Here is a 22,637-nt window from a genome sequence, read left to right as displayed (position 1 = left end):
CCATCCCGGGTTTCCTTGTACCGCCCCTTGTCCCTGCAAAGGCCTCATGGCCTCTTCCCCACCTTATCTTCCCGCCTGCCCCACAGGGCTTATCTTGGGGGAGTCTGCTCAAATGTTGTCTTTAATAAACCTTCCCTAACCACAGGCACGTTTCTTCAGAGTGTCCATAAGAAGAGAATGAAGAATAAATGAGAAAATGGATTCAGAGAGCATTTCAGACATTTAATAAACAGTAGAGGTTGTTTTTTCATTGCTGCCTGACCTTGGGCAGGTTGATTCCTATATCTCTAAAATGACAAGTACTCTCATGCCAGGCACTATGTTAATTTATGTATACTATTATCATCCCTAGTTTATAGTTTAAGAAAATGAGGTAAAGAGGGATTAAGAAATGGGTCCAGGTTTGCCCAGCTAGAAATTGCCAGCACTTGGATTTGAACTGAGGCCTCAGGTTCTGAGGGGTGTGTGTGTGTACTGAGAATTGGACCCAGGACCTCACACATGCTAGTCAAGTGCTGTACCTCTGAGCCACATCACCAGCCCCAGATCCAGAGTTCTCAATTGTCATGCCATACTGATGCTCATTTCTATGAGCAAATATCAAGACCAGCGCACAGGGCCTGGCATATGGTGGGTGCTCAGTAAATGCTAAAAACTGAATTGAGTTGACAGTTTCTATATCCAGAGGAGTGGGGAAAATTATCCAAAGACTTGACACGTCACGATGTCTCATGCTCTTTATTTAATAAGACTCAACATCTTAAGGTCTCTATTGAGAACAGGATGTAAAAAAAAAATAATAATAATCCAGAAAAAAAATGAAATGCTGTTCTACTCAGAGAATGGTGGTGGGTCCAAAGCCTGTCGATCTCCGTGAGTGGAGTGATCAGGAGTTTTAACCTCAGAACATTAACATGGGGCAGGGATATTGGGGGAGAAAGAAGGCTGCAGGGTAGTCAATCCAGTCCCAACCATCCCATTCCCCTATCCCTACCTTCTGAATTTCTCTCCAAGTCACTGGACTACTCATGGATGACAGGGAAAGGAGGATGTTGTAGAAGACGTTCTTGGGTATTATTTTCTTTTTGGTAGTGGGGGTTGAACCTAGGTGTGCTTTACCACTAAGCTGCATCCCCAGCCCTTTAATTTTTAATTTTTTTTTTTGAGACAGGAGCTCACCATGTTGCTCAGGGCATCACTAAAATTGCTGAGGCTGACTTTGAACTTGTGATCAGGCTCCTGCCTCAGCCTCCCAGGCGGTGGGACTACAGGTGTTCGCCACCGTGCCCAGCCTGGGTATGGTTTTCTAATCAAGATGCTACGGGGGATGGAGACTCCTCCATCCTGGCTCCAAATTCTCTTTCAATTCAGGTCACTAATCTTATCCTTCACTGAGCCCCCATAACAAATCTCAGATTGACCGGGAAGCCTTCCCTCTGAGCCCAGGGTCTTTTCTACAGAGTCAGAGAGTTTCTCACCTGAATCCGGTGGGTCATGTGTCTTTCACCCCAGAAGAACCAAGAAAATATTAGGTCAGGGGAAGTCTTCATTCAGTCCTCTCCCCTTTCACCCAGTGGCCCAGCTTTGGGTGGCTCAGAAGTCAAGACACAGGAAAGAGAACTCAGAATAATTCTGTTGATTGACCCAAGAGATCATGAATCAACCCAGTTCCCAGGGGAGGGAAAAAAAAAAGTTTAAAAGACAATCCCAACGGAGTCACAGGACCCTAATGTCGCCCCCTAATGAGACTCGGAGGCCCTTCGGACGTGGACCACTTTCTGGAACGCTTGGCGGAAGTCTTCATTGAACACGGTGTAGACGATGGGGTTGATGAGCGAGTTTAAATAGCCCAGCCAGGTGAAGAAGTCAAAGAGGGCGGGGTGGAGCCAGCAGGAATCCCGGCAGATGGGGAGGACCAGCGAGGCCACGAAGAAGGGCAGCCAGCAGACGATGAAGGCCCCCAGAATGATCCCCAGCGTCTTGGTGGCCTTCCTCTCCCGAGCAGCAGAAATCCTCTTGCGCTCCAGGACGCTGTCGGCGAGCCTGATCTTCACGTGGTTGAAGAAGAGCGGGGAGCCGGCTGCGTGCGAGTGGCCCTCGTGGAGACTGGGGTTGAGCGAGCAGAGCGAGGAGCCCGCGGAGCCCGTGATGAGCTGCGCCGTGGTGAAGCGCTTGCCATAGAGCGAGGGCGGGTTCAGGATGCGGTTCCTGGCGGCCAGGTAGATCCGGCCGTAGAGGATGATGAGCAAGATGGACGGGATGTAGAAGGCCCCGCAGGTGGAGTAGATGGTGTAGGAGATCTGAGACGTGTTCACCAGGCAGTCGGACATCTCCTCCTGAGCTTTGGCCTGCCGCCAGAAGAGGGGTGGGATGGAGATGCAGATGGAGATGACCCAGACCACGGCGATCATAGCAGCCGCGTGGCCAGCCGTCCGGCGCTTACTGTACTCCAGGGCATCGGTGATGGCCCAGTACCTGTCCAGAGCAATGACGCAGAGGTGCAGGATGGAGGCGGTGCAGCACGTGATGTCAGAAGACACCCAGATGTCACACAGGATTTGGCCAAAGTTCCAGGTGCGGGTAATGGTATAGGCGATGCTGATGGGCATGACCAAGATGGAAACCAGGAGGTCGGTGGTGGCCAGGGAGCCAATGAGATAGTTGGCCGGGGTGTGCAGCTTTCTGGTGTGCAGGATGGTGGTAAGTACAAAGGCGTTGGACAGGAGGGTGGCCAGCGTGATGATGGAAAGGACTACAGCCAGGGAGATCTTGAGCGCCTGTAGGATCCCTGGATCCCAGGCCTCCGGCGTTTCGGTAGTGTTCAGGGATCTGTTGGAGGCCTCCTGGGGAAAGCCTTCTACTGACTGGTTGGGCGTGGCCATGCTAGGTGGCTCGCTGTCCTTGCAGACTTCCACACACAAGGCTCCTTCTTTCCCAGTCGCCTGGCCTACAGAGTAAGGTCATCTTTTGGCTTCATGCTGGTAGGGGCCATCCATCAGAACAGACCACCTTGAAAGGACCTGCAGACTTGGCTAGAACACCAAGGCCAGGTGTAGTGGTGCACCCTGTAATCCCAGCAGCTTGGGAGGCTGAGGCAGGAGGATTGCAAGTTCACAGCCAACCTCAGTAACTTAGTGAGGCCCTAAACAACTGAGTGAGATCCTGTCTCAAAATAAAAAATAAATAAAAAAGGCTGAGGGTGTGGCTCAGTGGTTAAGCACCCCTGGCTTCAACCCCAGAACCAAAAAATAAAGAAAGAAAACCAAATCGACTCCCAGCTGGTAGTTAGAGGTCTTTCCTAAAACAGATGAATCCTGGCATGTCTGGCCATTCTGGAACCTTGCCCAGCAGATGGTGCAGCCCAGTGGACACATGCTGAATTTGTTAGACAATGATCAGGGTCTCACAGAAGTGTGGGCAGGGCTCTGGGATTCTGGCTTTTGGCATTTTGGCTCTTTTCAAAGCTGGAGACATCAATGTGTTGAATAAAAGCTTCAAAATTTCCCCATCCCTGATCAGAGAAGGTTCTGGATATCAGGTTGCTGCCAGGAGTTTTTAAAACTAGACTCAAAAGAAGCGCCCGCTGAGTCAGAGAGACAGTAAATCAGCCACTCGGTTCCCCCAGATTGATCTTGACACATCCTGAGGGATGCTTAGCTTGGTTCTGATTCCACTGAATGTTTTGAGCCTGAACAGACAGAACATTCCGGTTACCAGGACAGAAGAATGCAGGAGCAGGAAGTGGCAAAACACACGGATCACTGTGGGTTCATCGGGAGGGCCACACGATCAGGAGCTCTGGGCTTTAAAAAAGAAAGAAGTAAAGAGTTAGGTTCTAGAAGGACAATTCTGAAGGCTGAAATTATCAGATAGAAGGACACCGTCTCTAAGGCTGGCAACAGTGACCTGAAACTGCCTTTCCAAAGGTGTCAGAGCACAGAGGAGGGTGATATGCCCACCCCCAGGATTCCCACAGGGGACAAGGTATCACAGAGCTGGAAGTATCACAGGCTTGTTGCAAGTTTGAGAAATCAGTTCTGTAAATCATGAATCAGAAAGAATCAGAAAACATCCTTCTATTTACTCAGAAATGAAAACAAACCAAACCAAACTGTGACAGGGAGAGAAACAAAAGCCACCAGAAAAAACATCAGCTTGCCACAATGTATTTCTCAAGGGAGTGTATGTGTGTGGGGGGGTGTATGTGTGACATTTTTTATATTCATTTGAATTTTCCAAATTTTCTGGAGGAGCATGAATGACCCTTAAAACAAATAAATAAACAGGCAAAAAAAAAAAATAACAAAATGCTTTTTTGTTAAGCAAAGACATGAACTGCAAACATTTAAATCCCTGTGCATTTTTGTGATGAAAGTTCAATTCTAGAAAAAAATTTGACTTTTTTGGGGGGTGTGGGTACTAGGGATTTAACCCAGGAATGCTTGACCATTTTAGAATTTATCTACACACACTTGAAAACATTTGATCATTAGGATTATATATGAATTTGTTTCATAGTTCGAATATTTTTCAACAATGTATCTCAAAGATTCCATCCATCACCAACTCCCACTACATCATCCTTTTCTTTTTTACCCCCTGATAATGGGGATTGAACACAGAGGTACTTTACCACTGAGCTACATTTCCAGATGTTTTTATTTTTTATTTTTATTATTATTATTTTTTAAATTTTTAGACAGTCTTCCTAAATTGCCCAGGCTGCCCTTGAACTTGTGATCTCCTGCCTCAGCCTCCTAAATTGCTGGGATTGCAGTCATGCGCCACCATGTCCAGCCTCACCTCATTCTTAAGGACAACATCTTGTTCCTGGCTAAGTTTGGGAAAAGTCTGGTAGTCAGAGTTGGTAAGGCTGGCATTCCTGATAGTTAAAGGGGCAAGAGCAAAGCCCCAGAAGTCAGAAAGGGCCAGGTCTGGCCAAATGACCATGCTGGCTGAAGTGTAGAGAGCAGAGAAGCCAAAAGAGCTGAGACTCAGGACCCAGCTGGTGCAGGGAAGGGGCAGGGCGGGGCTGGGGAGGCGGCAGGGCACAGGGAAAGTCTGGTTTGGGCTGGGACAGTCAGGGCTCTAATCTTTGCTCTCCAGACTTACTGTGTGGCCTTGGGAAAATCCCTTCTCCTCTCTGAGTCTCAGGTTTCCTTCTCTGAACAGTGGCCAAACAGTGGCCACCCAACCTGCCTCCCAGGGATGCTGGGAACTTACACTGCTCCTGGCAAGGCCGGTCCTGGGTACCCAGTAAAGAGCTGAGCAATGGCAAGAATCATTACTGTTGTACCCCCTGAGCTCAGCTCAGGGCTTTGTTAGGAAGGTCAGTCTGTCTGGATGGATTGATTTGAAAACATTCAGAAGCTAAATCTGCAATGTGATATTCTCTCCCATTTCTCAATCTTGTGGGTGCTTCATCTTAAAGATATATCCTCCTGGAGAAGGGATAAAGCTTCAATGTAAGAAAACTAATTCTAAGCTATCAATCCCAAAACATATCCGAAAATTTGAAAGATAATATATTTTTTTGTGAAACTCTTGCTACGGGTCCAGGCACTGAGTTAGTCCTGGGACGAAGAGTCACCCAACCTGTCAAGGGGGCAAGTGGTCCCCAACTTATAAATGGGCCAATGGATGCTCAGAGAGGTGATGTCACCTATCCAAAGTCACCCAGCTGGAAGTGGAAGAACTGGGTCCTGAGCTCTCAAAACTCCCACCCTTCTCCACAGAGCTGTAATTCAGGCAGAAAAGCCTCCAGGAATGGTTTTGGGTCCCCTTGGTAATAGGGGACAACAGTGGTCCTCCTGCCCTCAATCATCCCAGGCTCCCCTCCAAAGCCTCTGGCTGTTTGTCCCTCCCACTTTGGTTCACAGGGAAGATGTGAGGTCCAGTTGGACTGTGTGGAATTTTCTTCCCTCCAGACAGCCTGGGCGAGTGAGGTGCCGGCATTTCCCACGGAGGCTGCTGTGCCTGCCCACAAGCTCATGCGGTCATGGGCTCCGGGCATTCCAGTGAGCTCATCTCAGCACAAGGCGTGGGCTCAGAGAGGCCTGAGAGGCTGGCAGATGAGCAAGCCCTGGTGACATCCTGGGAGGAAGGACAGGAGCAGAGTGGTGAGGACACTTGGGTGGAGCTTCGCAGGAAGCGGAGGGATTCTGAGGCAATCCCCCTCCTTTCCTGCTGCTGTCCTTCCCCATCCTGAACAAAGCTGGGCGTCCTGCCATCATGCTGCCCATGGAGACAGACGCCTCGGCTCTGTGAGCAACTCTCTCTCTTTCCCTAGAAAATACACGTGACAGCGAGAGCCATTTCCACCCAGCGGTAGGCAAGCGATTTTTAATCTGATCACATGGTGTCAGTCAATAAGAGTGGGGAGCAAGAGGAACTGTCCCCTGCCAAGAGTTGAGTATAAACCGGGGAAGCCCTGTTAGCAAACAATTTGGTGTTATAAAACTAGAGTTGTGACAACTAACTCATGACCCAGTAGTTGCACTCCTGGGTAATGCACGGCAGAGAAGCTTCTGTGCATCAGCCATCAGACAGAAACAGGAGGATCTTGGTAGCACTGACTGTAAGCAAATCAGAAACAGCACAAGCACCCAGCAACAGCAGCATGGTACAATGTGGAACATCCCCATGATGGAGGGCTATGAGAAGCCAAACAGCATTGACAAAGCTAAACCCATCAGATGGGGATTTTCACAAACAAGACTGAGTGCCAAAGTCAAAAAGAAAAGAAACCGCAGGGAGTGGTAACGCACTCCTATAATCCCAGTAACTCAGGAGGCTGAGGCAGGAGGATCACAGGAAGCCAGCCTTAGCCATTTAGCAAGACTCAAAATTTAAAAAATAAAAATAAAAAGGACTGGGCATGTAGCTGGGCCCCCCCTGGTTCAATCTCCAGTATTACAAAAAGAAGAAATAGACTTTTTCAAAGGAGAAATACATGTAGCAAGACCACAGGAAAAGCAAGTGATAAACTGATATTGGTTACCCCTGGACGGAAAAGGATGTGAGAATGTAATCATGAAGGGTCTTAAGGCTGTCGATAATGTTTGAATGATTGTGTGCGCGCGTGTGTGTATATGTGTGTGTGTGTGTATGTGTGGTGCTTGGGATGGAACCCAGAGCCCTTACACATTAGGGAAGCACTCTACCAACATGCTACATTCCCAGCCCCAATGTTCTACTTTTTAAAAGTGGTGGTGGGTAAATGGATATTAATTATTATTCTCCAATCTTTACATATAGTATATACTTATGTGTGTATACACACTACATACATGCATACATATACACACACATACTACAAGCATACATACATATGTAGGGAATGATATGATATGTTTGTAAATGAAAACAGATCTTCAGAGATCGGAGATCAGCAGGAGAGTGGGGCAGGCAAAGAAACTGAGAGAGAGAAGAACCGCCTGACTCAAAGAAGGAAGGCACCTTGCAGGCTTCCCTGTGAGGTAGGATACAAGAAATCAGAAACAGGTAGAGGGCCGAGCACAGTGGGTCACACCCGTAATCCCAGAAGCTCAGGAGGCTGAAGCAGGAGGATCTCAAGTTCAAAGCCAGCCTCAGAAACTTAGCAAGACCTGAGCAACCTAGGGAGACCCTGTTTCTAAATAAAACATAAAAAGGAGTCGAGGATGAGACTCAGTGGTTAAGCACCCCTGGGTGCAATCCCTAGTATCAAACAAAGAAACAACAAACAAAACAAACAGGAGACATAAAGGAGTTCAAGTAGATAGAAAGGATGAGGAAATAATTTTAACTTGAGGTTCTGCATCCTGTCCCAGGTCTGTCACTTCCCCAAGCCAGTCCCTCTCCCAGGCCTGTCTACTCCCAAATTTATGGGAAATCTATAAATCTCAGAGTTACTGCAAACTCACCCTCTTGTAAAAACTACCTTGTGTGCTGTTAAACATCAATAAATAGATTGTGTAAAGAGAGAGAGAGCATCGAAAGAAATGTATCATTTAGGGGATTTTCCAGCATTTTCTATTGATCAGATCATGGACACCTCATCAGCCTAAGGAGCCTGAGAACAAACAGACCACCATAAGCCTTGAGGTCACCAGACTGAGGCCATCCTCACAGACCTTCCCAAGCCCAGCCCTCACCAAGTCTCCTTCAAAACAAGAACCAGGAACCCCCAAAGCACATCCCTCCTTGAGATGGTCGGGTTCTCCTGGAGTGTGGGTCTGCTTTCCTAAATAAACCTGGGTCTCTGACACGCGCTGAAAGGCTTTGCCCTCTCCTCCACCACGGACCCCACTTGTCCTGGGTTGAGGACCTCCTGTCCGGGAACTCCTTGGGCCTCGTCCAGGGACATGTAGATGCCTATGAGTGACCTTCTACCCAGGAAGCCTCATTTGTACTAACTCAGTCTTTCCGGGCTGGGATGTGGCTCAGGGGTAGAGTGCTTGCCTCACACCCTAGGTTCCATCCCCAGCAAAGAGGATTCAAAAGGGGGATGAAAAAACCCTATTTCAATCTTTTTCCAGCTGAGCCAGTTCCAATAGACACAGCAGGCCCTGGGAATCATTGTAAGGCAGAGGAATTTCAGTTCTTTCCCACCAAACAATCCCTACTGTGGGATCCCAGCCAAGTCCATTCACCTCCTGGGCCCTTCTTCCTCATCTGTAAATTAGGGTAACAACACCTTTCTCCAAGAATTGTTCTGTGGCTTCAGCTAAGCTGGGACAACATTGGCAGAGCGGCTGGCACACAGCAGGTGTCCTTTTTATTCCTCTTAACCTGAGCTTGCTCCCCAGGGCTCATTCAGCTGGCCGGAAGATCAGTTGCCTCTCCTCTCTGAAGGGTCTTTAACTGAGTCATAAAACCCTGCCAAAAACAAAGAGGATGCATGCGATTAATGGGTCCTCAGAAGCTATTCTTGTCCTTTCAGAGGGGGTGGAAAAAAGCCCAGAGGCTCTGTGATAAAAGATTTGTTGCAGTAAAACAGACCCAATGACCCTCCCCCACACACACACACACACAGGAATTGAGGAATTCCGGTGAGCTCTCTAGAAGCTGTGTGGTAGGGCTGAGGGCCCTGGGGCGGGGGCGGGGGGGGGGTCATTTCCACAAGTCCAGAGGGAGGTCATCTTGCAGCTTCAGTTTTTCCCTCTAGAAAATCAAAGAATGAAGTATGCCCTCCCAGCGACGTCAGGAGGGTTAAACATAAAATAGATGATGACTAAAAAATCTTCACATGGGTATGTGTGTGTGTGTGTGTGTGTGTGCATTTCTCTGGGTGCAAGTTTTGAACTCTGATCGGTGTCACACAAATCCCTCTTGCGCTTCAGTTTCTCTAATTACAAAATCGGGAAAATGCAGAAAATGTCCAGCAGGCCAACTTCTGACCCAGCACTTCCACCCCTTGCTGTACACCCACCCCACCCACGGGGCTGGGCATGTGGCTCAGAGGTAGAGCACTTGCCTAGCACAAGTCAGGTCCCAGGTTCCAGCCCCAGCACCACGGGGTGGAGGTGGGGAAGCCAGTAGGTCTACCAAAAGAGGTACACAAGAATTGTCCACAACAGCACTCTTTGTGACAACCCCAAACTGCAAACAAACTAAACTGCCATTGACAGTTCAATGGATAAGTAAGTGTGGCAGTTTCACACAGTAGAATACTGTGCCTCAGTGAGAATGGACCCCAGATGTACACAACCACACAGATGAATCACAGAATTGGGCAGAAGAAGCCAGATGCCATGTGAGATGGAACTCTGTGAGGTTCATGAACAGGCAAAACTGAGCCCCACGGATGGAAGTCAGGGTGCAGTGTGACTCCTGAGGGAGGGGCGGGGGGTGGAGGGAGCAGGAGGGCTTCCCAGGGCAGGTCATGTTTTCTTGAACTGCACATTTCATCTTGTGATAATTCATCAGTCTACATGAACAGTTGTGTTTTGAACACTTTTGCTTTTATAAAAACTTTACCCCCAAAAAAACGAAAAAGTAGTGATTAAATGCCCAAGTACCTCAGAACTTTATGCACTGATTTTGTGTGTGTGTGTGTGTGTGCCAGGAATTGAATCCAAGGGGTGCTTAACCACTTAGCCACATCCCCAGGCCTTTTTATTTTTTATTTAGAGTCAGGGTCTTGCTAATTGCTCAGGGCATTGCTAAGTCACTGAGGCTGGCTTTGAACTTGAGATCCTCCTGCCTCAGCCTCCCAAGCTTCAGGGATTACAGGTGTGCACCACCATGCCCAGGTTTTTTTTTGGGGGGTGGGGTACCAGGGATTAAACTCAGGGGCACTCAACCACTGAGCCACATCACCAGCCCAATTTTTGTATCTTATTGGAGACAGGGTCTCACTGAGTTATTTAGTGCCTTGCCATTGCTGAGGCTGGCTTTTGATCTTGAGATCCTCCTATCTCAGCCTTCAGAGCTGCTGGGATTATAGGTATGCACCACTGTGCCTAGCCTGCATTTTATTTTTTAGAGACAGACTCTCACTAAGTTACTTAGAGCCTCACTTTTGGTGAGGCTGGCTTTGAACTCATGATTCTCCTGCCTCAGCCTCCCAAGCTGCTGGGATTACAGGCATGTACCACCACACCAGGCTACCACACCCAGCTTTTATGCACCAGTTCTGTAGGTTACAGCAAAGTCTGGGCTCATCACTGACACTCTGTGCTCAGGCTCTGCATATGGAAAATGGGGAGTGTAATAGCACCCAACCCAGACAGCTGTTAGGTTTCAGTGGGCTGGGTGGAAAGTGACAGGCACATAGTAAATGCTCCATAAATTCCAGTTCCAGCAGTAACCCCCTTTTTCTGTGGTTTTGCTTTTCACAGTTTCAGTTACCCACAGTCAACTGAAAATATTACAGGGAAGTTTCAGAAACAAGCAATTCGTAAGTTTTAAAGTGTGCACCATTCTGAGCAGTGTGATAAAATCTCACAGGGTCCTGTTCAGTCTCGCCCAGGATGTGAATCATCCCTTTGTCCAGTGTAACCATCCTACAAATACACACATTTGCACTCTGCCACTGCCTAGAGAACAGGACCAGGCCAGCCCACTGGCCCTGGAGGAAGAGACAAACCCCTGCAGCAGAGCTGTTTCATCCAAACCCATCCTAGAACAGTTCATCAGCTGCCCACAAGATCATGTGTGAGCCCAGCCAAGATCAGCAGAAATGTCCAACCACATTCAAAATAAATCAACCAACCTCCAAATGCATGAGTTGTAGTAATAAATGTCATTGCTTTAATCCACTGAGTTTAAGGACTACTTGTTATGCAGCAACTGCTGACTGATACAGTCTCCTCATTCACTGAATTACTACATTCTATCAAGTCTACAGCCTAAATCTAACTCTGCCCTCCCCTCTCTCGCCTGCTGCCACTGTCCTGTTTCAGGATGTGAAACCACCTTCCCCCACCTCATTGGCCTCCCGGCTTCCCCTTCTGCCCCTCTCCATTCTCCTACCACATTGCACCCTGAATTTTCCTTTCAACTAAACATCTGTCACACCCTTCAAATTCCCCAGCGGCTTGCATTGCACCTTCACAGCCTGAGTGAAGAGACACATCTTGAACTGACCTTACCTTCTATCACCAACACGTCTCCCAGCAGCTGGCTGTGACCTGCACACTCCCAGCAGCACAGATCTGCCTATTTTCCTACCAGTATATTTCCTGCTCCGATTCTTTGTCCCTGTTATATCCTTGGCCTGAAAAGTGACCTCTCCTCAGCGTCACCCTTCAGGACTAGCCTGTGGCATCTCTGCAGGAAGTGCCCCCTGACCTTCCTGAAGCCCCACTAGGCTCAGGTGCCCCTCTCCTGAGTGCCTACCACCATGACTCCCACCATATTAGCTGTCTCTGTCACTGGACCATGTGTTCCTTAAATGCAGGGACCATTTCTTACTCACACTGGCCCAATATAAGGGATCAACTAATATTTTTTTTTTTTTGTATTTGTAGATGGACAGCATGCCTTTATTTTATTTGTTTATTTTTATGTGGTGCTGAGGATCGAACCCAGAGCCTCACATGTGCAAGGCAAGCACTTTGCCACTGAGCTACAGCCCCAGCCCTCAACTAATATTTGACAGGCTCCATGACTTGTTGAAGAATGGCCCTGAGGAGAGAGAGTGGGCCTGAGAGCAGGGTCTTGGGCTCTAGCCTGGCTCCACTGACAACTCTGAGTCATCCTGGATAAGTCAGCTCCTCCTTTGGGCCTCAGTTTCCCTAACTTGAAAATGAGACCATTGGACCAAATCATTCTCCTGGTGACTATTTGAACCTCCTAGGGGAGCTTTAAACATATAAATTTGTTAAACACACACACCACAAAATCTAGATATCTAGACCTCATTCCCAGGGTGTAGCGCCCAGGCACTGTGATCTCTAAAATCTCTACAAGCACCTCTAGGGGTAGCCAGGATAGAAACCCACCAGCCTGGATCACATCCAGTTAGCTCTATCATGACAACTGGTTATTTTTAGAAAATCAAACACAGGTGAACCCTGTTCTCAAGGCCTTTGCAATGGGTAGAATGTAGGAGAAGCTAACCCCCTCCCACCTCCAGCCTTGCCACAGGCAAGGGACCATCCTGAACAATCACATCTGCCAAAAGGCAAGAGCTGCCCGCTCAGTGGACTCCCCCATGCATGTGGGAAATGAGCAATGAGATTTTAATCTCCGACCAACTGCCCCTAACGCTACCCCTTGGGGCAGAATCAGCATACCCATTTCCCAGATGACGAAACTGAGCTCCAGATGGGGTAAACTGACTCACTCAAGGTCACACACGCACAGCCTGGATGGAAAGCAAAAGCTGAGAAACCAGAATAGCCCCTAATGGCCACCTCTGGCCACTGAGTGCTTGAACTGTAGCCACTGAGACCTGCTTAAGTGTATACAAAGCACTGGATTTCAAAGATAAGTCATAAGAAGAATGAAACAATTTTTATATGTTATGTGTTGAAAATGTTACTATTTGGATAGAGAAAGTTAATAAAACAATTAAAATTAATTTCACTTTAACATGGCTATTCCTGGGGCTGGGGATGTGGCTCAAGCAGTAGCGCGCTTGCCTGGCATGCGTGCGGCCTGGGTTCGATCGTCAGCACCACATACAAACAAAGATGTTGTGTCTGCCGAAAAACTAAAAAAAAAAATAAATAAATATTAAAAAAAAAACATGGCTATTCCTAAATTTTCTAAATCTATTTTTTTTTTTGGGGGGGGGATACTGGAGATTGAACCCAGGGGCGCTTTACCACTGAGCTACATCCCCAGACTTTTTTATTTTTTAACTTTGAGATAGGGTCTTGCTAAGTTGCTGAGGCTGGCCTTGAACTTGTAATCTTCCTACCTCAGTCTCTTGAGTTGCTGGGATTACAGTGTGTGCTACCATGCCCAGTGATCTAAATTTTCTAAATCTAAAAACCATGTTTGTTAACTGTGTTATACACACACACACACATATATATGTATATATACTTTTTGTGTATATATATACATATATATAATTTTGGGGGTTTCTTTTTTGTTTTTTGTTGTTTTTTTTTTTTTTTTGGTGTGTGCTGGGATGGAACCCAGGACCTTGTCCTGCTAGATAGACAAGTGCTCTACTGCTAGGCTACAGCCTGTCCCCCCTGCATTATGTTTTGTGGTACAGTCAGTGCTGTCCTAGACCCAAGGTTCTCAACAGGGGTGATATCACCCACTCCTCTGGGAGCTCAGTGCATTTCTGGGACAGGGACAACACAGGGAGCCATGTCATCAAGGGAGCAGGCCCAGCTGAAAAAGGGTGGTAGTAAAGTCCTGGTCAACATTTATTGAGAGTTTACTTCATGCCAGGAACTGGTGTCTCAGCGTCTCCTGTTACCTGATGAAGTCTAATCACCACCCTCTGAAGTGAGTCCTGGAATTATTTTCCCACTCCTCAGGAGAGAAAACTGAGGCTCAGAGAAAAGGCCGACCTGAGGCCCCAAAGCTGGGACTCAGAGGACTTAGGATTGGAATCTGGGCTTTCCAGACTCCACATGGCCCTACTCATAGGAGGCACGAGGCAAAGTCAGCTCCACCTTCTCCCCTCAGATATTTCTTGCACACATGCCTGAATTCATTCAGGAAATCGCCACCGCGTGCCTGCTAAGCTCTGGGCTCTGTCACTCGCCTGAACAGGGCCTCCCTCTGCCAGGCAATCAGCACTTGGCATGGCCCAAAGGAAAGGGTAGGAATTGTGCAAGCTTCTCACATTGGCTGTGTGTAGGCATTACCCAGGGCTCTTGTTAAAAATGCAGATTCTGTGGCCTGGAGCGGGGCCTAAGAGTCTGAGGGTCTGGGAAGGTCCAGGTGAGGCTGGTGCTGCTGCAGCCTCCGAGCCCAGACTGAGTAGTGAGGGTAATGAGAATGCAGCCCAGGGCTTACCAAGGATCTCAGCATCAGAGTGGGAAGCACTCTTAGGAATCATCTAGTGCAATTCCCTCATGCTGCTGACGGGGAGATGGGCTCAGAGAGGGTCAGACTGTTTCTCAAAGTCACACAGGGAGTTACAGAGACCAAATCTCCAGAATCCCATCCGGGCTCCTTCCACTGCCTCCAACTGGCAACAGGAACTTGAGATGAAGGACAAAAGTAGCCAGAGGTTCATGCCATACGCTATTGGCATTTTCAAGTCTCCCCAACACAGCAGGGGAGTAACCCTGGGAGGAGACTGGTGGCCTGACCACACTCTTCAAGAAGCCTTTAAAACTGCACTCCCTGCCCCTGGAGTTGAACCTGCCTCCTCTCCCCACCCCAGATGTTGTACATCTGGATTCCCAGAGAGCACTTGAGCTGATGGATGGAAACCATTTTCAGGACAGAGGAGAAGCTGTCTTCTCCAGTTAGGAAGAACAAGGTACTGACAGCAGGAATTCATTTCCTAGAAGTCAAACACGGAGTATGTTAGTGTTTACAGGATCCAATCCCACTATTCACCATCTGCTTTCCCTGCTGAGAGGCACAATGCGGCAATGATTAGGAGCACAGGCTTCAGAGTTAGGTAGAGCTATAGAGTCAGGTGGACAACGCACTTTACCAGCTCCATATACTAGCTGTGGGACTTTGGGTAGGTTATTCAACCTCTCTGAGCCTGTTTCCTCCTACATTCAATAAGTAGTAAAGCCCACCAGGTGTTGGCATGAGCAATACAGATGTGAACACTGCTCTTAGGAAGACTTAGAGTGGCCCTGGGGAAACATTCTAGGTACCCAGGACCACAGATGCGATGAGGATGATAGTGAATTGTGCAGGACAACAGGGCAGGTAACCAGCTGCAACCCTGAGATCCCACTCTAGAAGTTTTTTTTTTTTTTTTTTTGTGATACTGGAGATTGAACCCACAGGTGCTTAACCACGGAGTTACATCCCCAGCCCTTTTTATTTTTTATTTTGAGAAGGTCTCACTAAGTTGCTTTGGGTCTTGTGAAATTGCTGAGGCTGGCTTTGAACTTGCAGTCCTCCTGCCTCAGTCTCCCAAGCTGTTGGGATTACAGATGTGCACCACTGCGCCCGGCTGGAAGTGGTTTTGAGGTTGCCCACAGAAAGAACAGAACCAGCAAGAAGCAGCGAGTGAAGAGGAATGGGAGCCAGTGACACCCATCCCACAGCACTGAACCTTGGAGAGCCCTTGCCTGCAATCCACCCCAAATCCTTTTTCATTTCCTGTTGTTTACCCATCCAGAGGTCCCACAGCACAGCTCCTTCCCCTCATGACCCTGCTTCACCAGGACTTAGCAAAAGACCCGCCTCCACCCTCCTCTTAGCTGAGCCCGGTGCTTGCGGAGACACTGACTGGTTCTCACTTCTGAGTCTTTGCTTAGCCTATTCCTTCTACCCAGAATGCCTTTCTGCTGGTCTCCTCTACCCTCTCTAGAGGTTCCCCTGGGCCCTACGATGGAACTGATCACTCCCTCCTCTCTGCCCCTTGGGGCTTCCTATGTAGGCATACACTGGACTCCCCTGGACGGGGCTCACTTGCCAACATCCCGTCTCCCTGCCAGCCTTGAACTCCAGAAGGAAAGGGGAGCGCGGAGGGCATGGGTCAGAAGCCCAGTGCCTGTCCCTCCACTGACCCTCAACTCCACTTCACGGTCAGGACCAAAGATAAATGTTTTCCTCTTTACTGAAGCTTGTCCTGCTCCTTCTATCCGTGTGGGGCATCTGTGATCCTTAATCTACACCAGGCGTCATGCAGCCCAGGGTTGGTGAGTCTCTGTTCCGCAAGAGACGTTTCTGGAGCGATCCACCCAGTTTGTTCATAGTGCCATGTTTTGGGCTTAATATTTACAGATACTCCATAGACATTTTTTCAAGGAATGAATGAAAGAAGAATGCTGACAGCTTTAGGTTCCTTTTAACTTCTCTTTTCTACTCCCGCCCTGCCCCAGGTACTGGGATTGAACACAGGGGTGCTCTACTACTGAGCAACAACCCCAACCCATTTTACTATTTATTTTGAAACAGGGCCTCACTAAATTGCCCAGGCTGGCCTTCAATTTGAGATCCTCCTGTCTCAGCCTCCCACGTAGCTAGGATTACAAGCCTGCACCACCACACTGGGCCCTTTCTTTTTCCAAAATTATTCGAGTTTATTAAACTTGTCCAGAAAGATATTACATTTCTAGGGTTTTACCTTTCTTTGACTCCTGTCTCTGAACCCATAGCCCTAAATGTCTTTTGGTCATCCCTCTTGGATATCCCCCAGGGGACCCCCACATCAATCCAGCCGCCATCTTTTCTCATCCACACCAGCCCCTTGGACAGGCTGTACCCTAGTCTCACTTACCTAGCCCCGAAACTTAATTGTCTTCTCTTTTGGTGCTGGGAATCAAACCTGGGGCCTTGTGCATGCTAGGCAAGTGCTCTACCACTGAGTCACGATCCTGGCTTAGTCTCACAACTTGGGATTCTTAACACTTAATCCCTTATTTCATATAAAGGGTGAGGACCCAGAGACTCACCCAAATCTACGGCCAGATCTAGAGCCTCGGACTTGTCACCCCCTACAGATTCTGCCTCCTCCCTCTGTCTTCTCTTTCTGGGGCATCTGCATCTCAGTTCAGGCTGTTCCCTCTGCGTGGAAGAGAAGTCCTTCCCATCCCCCTTCAATGTGGAAGCTCCGTCCTCAGGACGCCTTCCCTGGCCACCAGAGCACAGTCTCGCCTTTCACCTCTTTCCGGACTCCAGGTTGTTTGTGCCTCTTGTTGCCTCTGTCTAGAAACCCCTTGAAAATTTACCTATTCTGTCCCCCACTCAGCCCCCAGAGCTCTCACAGTCGATCTAGAATCTTCTTTCAAATGGGCCCTGGAGAAATTATAGCATTTGGGCTGGGATGTGGCAAATATGCATGTTTGAGGCCCTGGGTTTGAGTCCCAGCAACAAAGAAATAATAATGTAAATAGTAGCATTTCCTCCCTCCCTCCCTTCCTCCCTCCCTCCCTCTCTCTCTCTCTCTCTTTCTTTCTTTCTTATAGTTGTGGGAGGTGCTAGGGATCAAACCCAGGACCTCAGGCATGGCAGGTAAGCACTCTTCCACGGCTATGCCCCCATCTCAGTCCCCTTGTATTTAACCTTTCAGGGGCTTCCGTAGCACTCAGAATAAAACCCCAAACCCTCACTCTGGCCTGTGAGGCCCTACATGACTGGCCTCCACCCCTGCTACCTCCTTGACCCCCACCTCCTACCAGCTGCCCCCCTTAAACCTCACTGCTTTGAGGTACAGTGGCTCTCCTGCTCTGCATTCAACACCAGCTGATCTTTTCCACTTGGTTGTTAATTCCTTGTCTCTGTGCACCACACACCCGCCACCGCACAGACCCCTACCAAACACCCCTTCTGTCAAACTCATCGCTCTTTTCCCAGGGTCTGAACAGTGCCTGGTGACAATAAATGTGTGTGGGTCCCTAGCCCAGAGGAGTGATCTGGGCTGGGGACAGAGATTTATGAGTCATGTGCGTGGAGATGGTAAATAAAGCCAGTGGGGTGGGTGCACTGGCCCAGAGAGTGGTTGACTATGAGGAGAGGAGGGCCCTGGAGAGCAGAGCATCTAATGGCTGTAAAAAGGAGACTGTGCTGTGAAAACAACAGAGAAGACAAGGAAAACTGTAATAGCTTTAAGTCCCAAGAGAATGTTTTCTGGAGGGAAGGCGTGGAAGTGTTAACTGCGGCTGAGAGAGAAAGTTAAAGCTGAATTCAGCTCCCAGACGCTGTTGACCTTGGGCAGACCCCTGCAGCTCTGTGGGCCTCAGAGGGAGCCATCTGTGCAAGGAGAGGGACCTCTCAGGTCTGGATGCTCCAAGCTCTGAGAAACTACTTCTGCTTAGATTCATATCACCCTTGCCAGAAAGAAGAGTCATCTACCTGTGGCCTAGGAGCAGAGGGGTGGCCAGAGGACCCACCCTCATTATTTACCCACTGGCAGCTGACAAGCTTCAGAAAGCATCTCTGTAGCTCTGACCCTGTACCAGGTGGAGAAGAGAGGAGGCCCCAGGCCTTCCAATCATGTACAGCTGGTCTGGACCGGGACTGTCTCCACCCTCCAAGTCCTGGCTTCCTGGATGCCTCCATGACAGGACAAAGCCCACCCACCTCTGCCCATCAGCTGGACAGCCTTACAAGCTGAAGAAGGCCCAGCTGCCTAAGTGGCCCTGCTTGCTGCTATCATATAGGGTCCTTTAATATCCCCTGGGAGGAGGGCTGCCACCCCACAGTGACCCTGTGGTCCAGAGAAAAGCACAGACCCACCACGCACACTCATCTGGAAAACACCAGAAGGTGCTTCCAAGGAAGAGACAGGAATTGCTCCTACTAATCAGAGCAAATCACAGCCACCAATGACTGAGCTCTTGTTTGGGGCCAGGTGTTCATCTCAGCAATGATCCCATTTGATTTGCACAGCAAGACTGTGAGGGATGTTGTTATCCTCGTTTCATAAGGGAGAAAACCAGGCTCAGAGAAGTTAAGGGCTCTCTGATTGCACAGCTAGTAGGTAGCTGAGGCCAGTTCATTAATGCAGCCAGCCTGACAGTCTGGCTCCTAATCCTTGAACTTCCCCAGAAACAACAAGGCAGGATTTTTGTTTTCTCATTTCCTACAAGTAGTGTGACCTTGGGCAAGATTTACTCCCCACATTTCGCACCTGCAGTTAGCAGATTTCTTAGTGCTCTTCCAGTTCTGACATTATGTGATTAGCTAGGGTTTGTACAGAACTTCAGTCTACGAAGACACCCATCCGGCCCCTCCTGTACTCCCTCAGCAGGGATGGAGTATCTCCTCCAGTTGACAGATGTGCATGTTGAGGCTCAGAGACATGCCGCGACCTGCCCAAGGTCACAAGCAAGTCGGGGCCCACCCGAAAGCCCACACTGGAGCCCCACACTGGACGCTCCGCGTCCTCTCCAGAAAGGGCAGCCCCGCCGCGGCACCGCGCCCAGACCTGGCCGGCAGGGGGCAGCGCCCGGCTTCCCTCCGCCTGGGACCACCTGGGGGCGACGTAGCCCGGCCTGGGGGCACACCTCGCGCCCCGCCTGATCTGGCTTGAGCCGGGGCACCCAGAAAGCGCAGGAGATCCCTCAGCCGCCCCGACGGCTGCCTCGGCCCACGCCACGGTCCCGGGGCTCCGGAGGGCGACCCCGACGTTCCCCTCGGGAGCCGCAGGTCCTCGGCGCCACGCTCCCCTCCCGTCCGAAGGCGCGGGGAGGCGGGCCACCGGGGGCCAAGGAGGGTGCCCCGGTCCCCGCGCTCTCCGGACCCCCAGGTCGGGCACTGCCACGCGCGGCGGCGGGCGCGCCCCCTGCCCCTGTCCGGGCGGCCGGCGGCTCCGCACTCACCCGCTCCGCGGCTGCAGGTGCGGACAGACGCCAGGCTCGCTTCACCGCTTGGGCTCCTCGCGCCGCGTCTCCGCCGGCGATCACTCGGCCTCCGCCACAACCCCGCGGAGCTCAGGGCGCTGCCGCCCCGCCGCGCTTCGCGCTCCCACCTCCTCCGCGCTCCCAGCGCCCTGCGGCTCCGGCGCTGCGCTCGCTGCCCGCGCCCGCCGCTCCTCCTCGCTCCGCTCCCCAGCTCCTCCCCTGCCGGGCTCGCTCCCCACTTGGCCCCCCGCCCGCCAGGAGGGAGCTCGGCCCCTTCGATCCAGTCCTGCAGGCTCCGCAGCTACCAGCCCCAGCCCGCCTAGGGCACTGACCCAGCCTCTGGGGTGGGTGGGCACGGAGGAATCAGGTGGAGAAGAACCCAGGCACGCCCAGGTCCCCACCTGTTGGAGGATCAGAAGGCTGCGTCTGAGGTTAGGGCCCGCAGGGAGGTGGGTCATGCCCAGAGATCTGTTCTTATCCCCTGTGTTCATTACAAGTTGATTTTTTTTTTTTCATTTTGCAAATATTTATCCATCTACTCTATGGCGGCATGCTCGAGGCACTAGGAATGTTGCAGAGAACAGACGGGCGTAAACCCCGTGGAGCTTACATTCTATTCTACTGGGGGTAGACGCAATACACTTAATAAGCAAAACGTGTAAAATGTTTATAGCGGTTAATGGTAGGGTGAGAACGAAAGCAAGGAAAGTTGAGGGCTCTGGCTAGGGAGGCATCAGTGGGATGCCTGAAGGATAGAGCACCCCTCCCCATCCAGAGGGGGACAGTGTCCAGCCACTTCCCTGCTGGGTAACAGTAGAGGAGGTCAGAGAGGTAGGGGCAACAGATTCTGAGTGTCAGCCCCGCTGCAGGCATCCAGTAGGTGTTGGAGGTGCTCAGATCAATCTCCCTGGTTGCAGAGCCAGGGGCGAGAGAAGACTGTAGCTCCAAGACAGAAACAGCAAGAAACTTCCACCAACCAAACAGGCAAAAACACAGAGCAGGCTGCACCCAGGTTTGGAGCAGCTGCAGTAGAACTGGTCTTCTGTGTCCTTGTGGGTTGTCTACTCCTATATTTTGAAGCCTTGTTATTAGGAGCATCCATCATCAGGACTGTATGTCTTAATGAGTTGACCCTTTTGTCATTATGAAGTGACCCTCTGTCTCTGATAATGTTCCACCTTGAAGTCTCCTGAGCCGGGGTTAAGGAGAGGCCCATAGCACCATTGGCACCCACAGAGCTTTCTGACATCTAGCACACCAATAACCTCCGCAGTTTAGCCACACTCTTTTCCGTGTCCTTCTGTGTCCTTCTGTGTGCACAAAATTCTCTACCTACCTGGCCCCTCCCCTCTTTCTCCACACCTCACCCTCCTAGTTTATCATTTGATGATTGGCCTGGAGCCTCCATCTCTCTCAATCTCTTTTTTGGAAGCCTGTGATCAATGATCATTAATAATGCAGAAGTTCTTTTTGTCTTAGAGCAAATCCCAGGCAAATAAATCACTGGCGAATAGACAGGAGTTATCGGCAACCACACCTCAGCCTTCTCCACTCTCCTCGGGCCCTGGGCTCTTTTCCCACATAGGAAATCAGAAGATTGAGCAGTGCCATATGTAGTCATGCCCCGAAATAAGCACTGCTGCAGATGCCCCGAGGTGAACTGTCACAGAGGAACCAAAGGTCCTGCCTACACAACCAAACATCGTCACCGCTACTGGGGTCCTGGCAGGAAGTTCTGAAGTTGAAAAATCCACACAGCGGAGTAGAGATAGACTTATCCCGAGTGTATGTACTTTGTAAAGAGACCCTGACACCCCAGACACTGCCCTGGTCCACAACAGAGGGCCAGGAGAGAGGCAAACTCTTGCAGCACCTTCTAAGGGAACATATGCTTATAACACTCAGCAGCTAAAAGCAGCCAAAAATGGTAAACATTATGGAAGAGCTGGTTGCAAGAAAATCCCAGGTCTTCAGGAGGGAAGACCTCAGCTTCTCAGCCTTTACCCTGGACCAGTGCGTGTGTGATGCACCCAAGGAGCTCATGGTCGGTCACTGGAGAAAAGCCACAACAGCAGGGAGTGGGCAGGGAGAGGAGGAGGCACAGCCCAGCTGGGAGGTGGGCAGGCAGTCAGGAAAGGCACCGAGCCCTGAAGGATAGGTCAAAGGCATCTGGGCAAAGACTGGCAAGACAAGCAGAGGAGTTCCCCGGTAGGTGTAGCTTGTGCAGAGAAACTGAGGCCACAGAGAACCAGGGAAGGGCACGGCAGGTCTTTAGGTAAGGGAGAGTTAGAGGGTTGGAGATGGGGCTGGTGGGGCGGGAAGAGGCCAGTGCAGGAGGAGCCTTGAAGGCTTGACAGGAGCGTCCCTTTGGCCAGGGCCATTGGGAACAAGGAAGGGCTTGACAGGACTGGGCAGACTGGCAATCCCTGGTGCCTGAACTCTGACAACCATGTGGGCATTGCTAGCAGGTCCACACGGGGCAATTCCCAGTCACCTTCCTGTCCCCTGCAGACCTTCTCCCAGGCTTTACTAAAGCAGACTTACTGACCACACAGCTGTGATCCCCTGACTAAAGACCTGGAGGACACCAGGGCCTTCCACTGCCTCCTGAGAGGTCCCCACTCCTCCTCTCTTGGCATCCCCGGCTCTTTTCAGTCTGTCCCCACCCTACATCGCCTGACTTCTCCATAGCCAGCTCGGGCTCATGGTTTACTTCTATCTGGAAAGCTCTGAGCCTCCTTTTCCTTGACCAGAATCGCC

The 22,637-nt window shown here is 50.2% G+C and overlaps 1 protein-coding gene across 1 annotated transcript; it reads right to left on the bottom strand.

Annotated features, from left to right (window-relative positions):
* Window positions 1-722: 722 nt before the first annotated feature.
* Htr1d (5-hydroxytryptamine receptor 1D) lies at window positions 723-19,992 on the bottom strand. The gene is made up of 2 exons (XM_046469272.2): window positions 19,857-19,992; window positions 723-3,803 (listed from the first exon to the last, which is right to left on the bottom strand). The coding sequence occupies exon 2, from the start codon at window positions 2,880-2,882 to the stop codon at window positions 1,740-1,742; it is 1,143 nt and encodes a 380-aa protein (XP_046325228.1). The 5' UTR covers window positions 2,883-3,803; window positions 19,857-19,992; the 3' UTR covers window positions 723-1,739.
* Between the last annotated feature and the right edge of the window lie 2,645 nt (window positions 19,993-22,637).

Source organism: Marmota monax, unplaced genomic scaffold, assembly GCF_021218885.2.
Source record: "Marmota monax isolate L192 unplaced genomic scaffold, Marmota_monax_Labrador192_F-V1.1 WCK01_AAM20220418_F8-fsc00008, whole genome shotgun sequence".
NCBI lineage: Eukaryota > Metazoa > Chordata > Mammalia > Rodentia > Sciuridae > Marmota > Marmota monax.
The sequence above is the reverse complement of the archived record's forward strand: the minus strand, read 5'-3'. Positions and strand labels throughout refer to the sequence as shown.

Bases quoted from the DNA above. Each gene is read 5' to 3' on its own strand.
- Htr1d (XM_046469272.2), bottom strand. From the start codon at position 2,882: ATGGCCACGCCCAACCAGTCAGTAGAAGGCTTTCCCCAGGAGGCCTCC.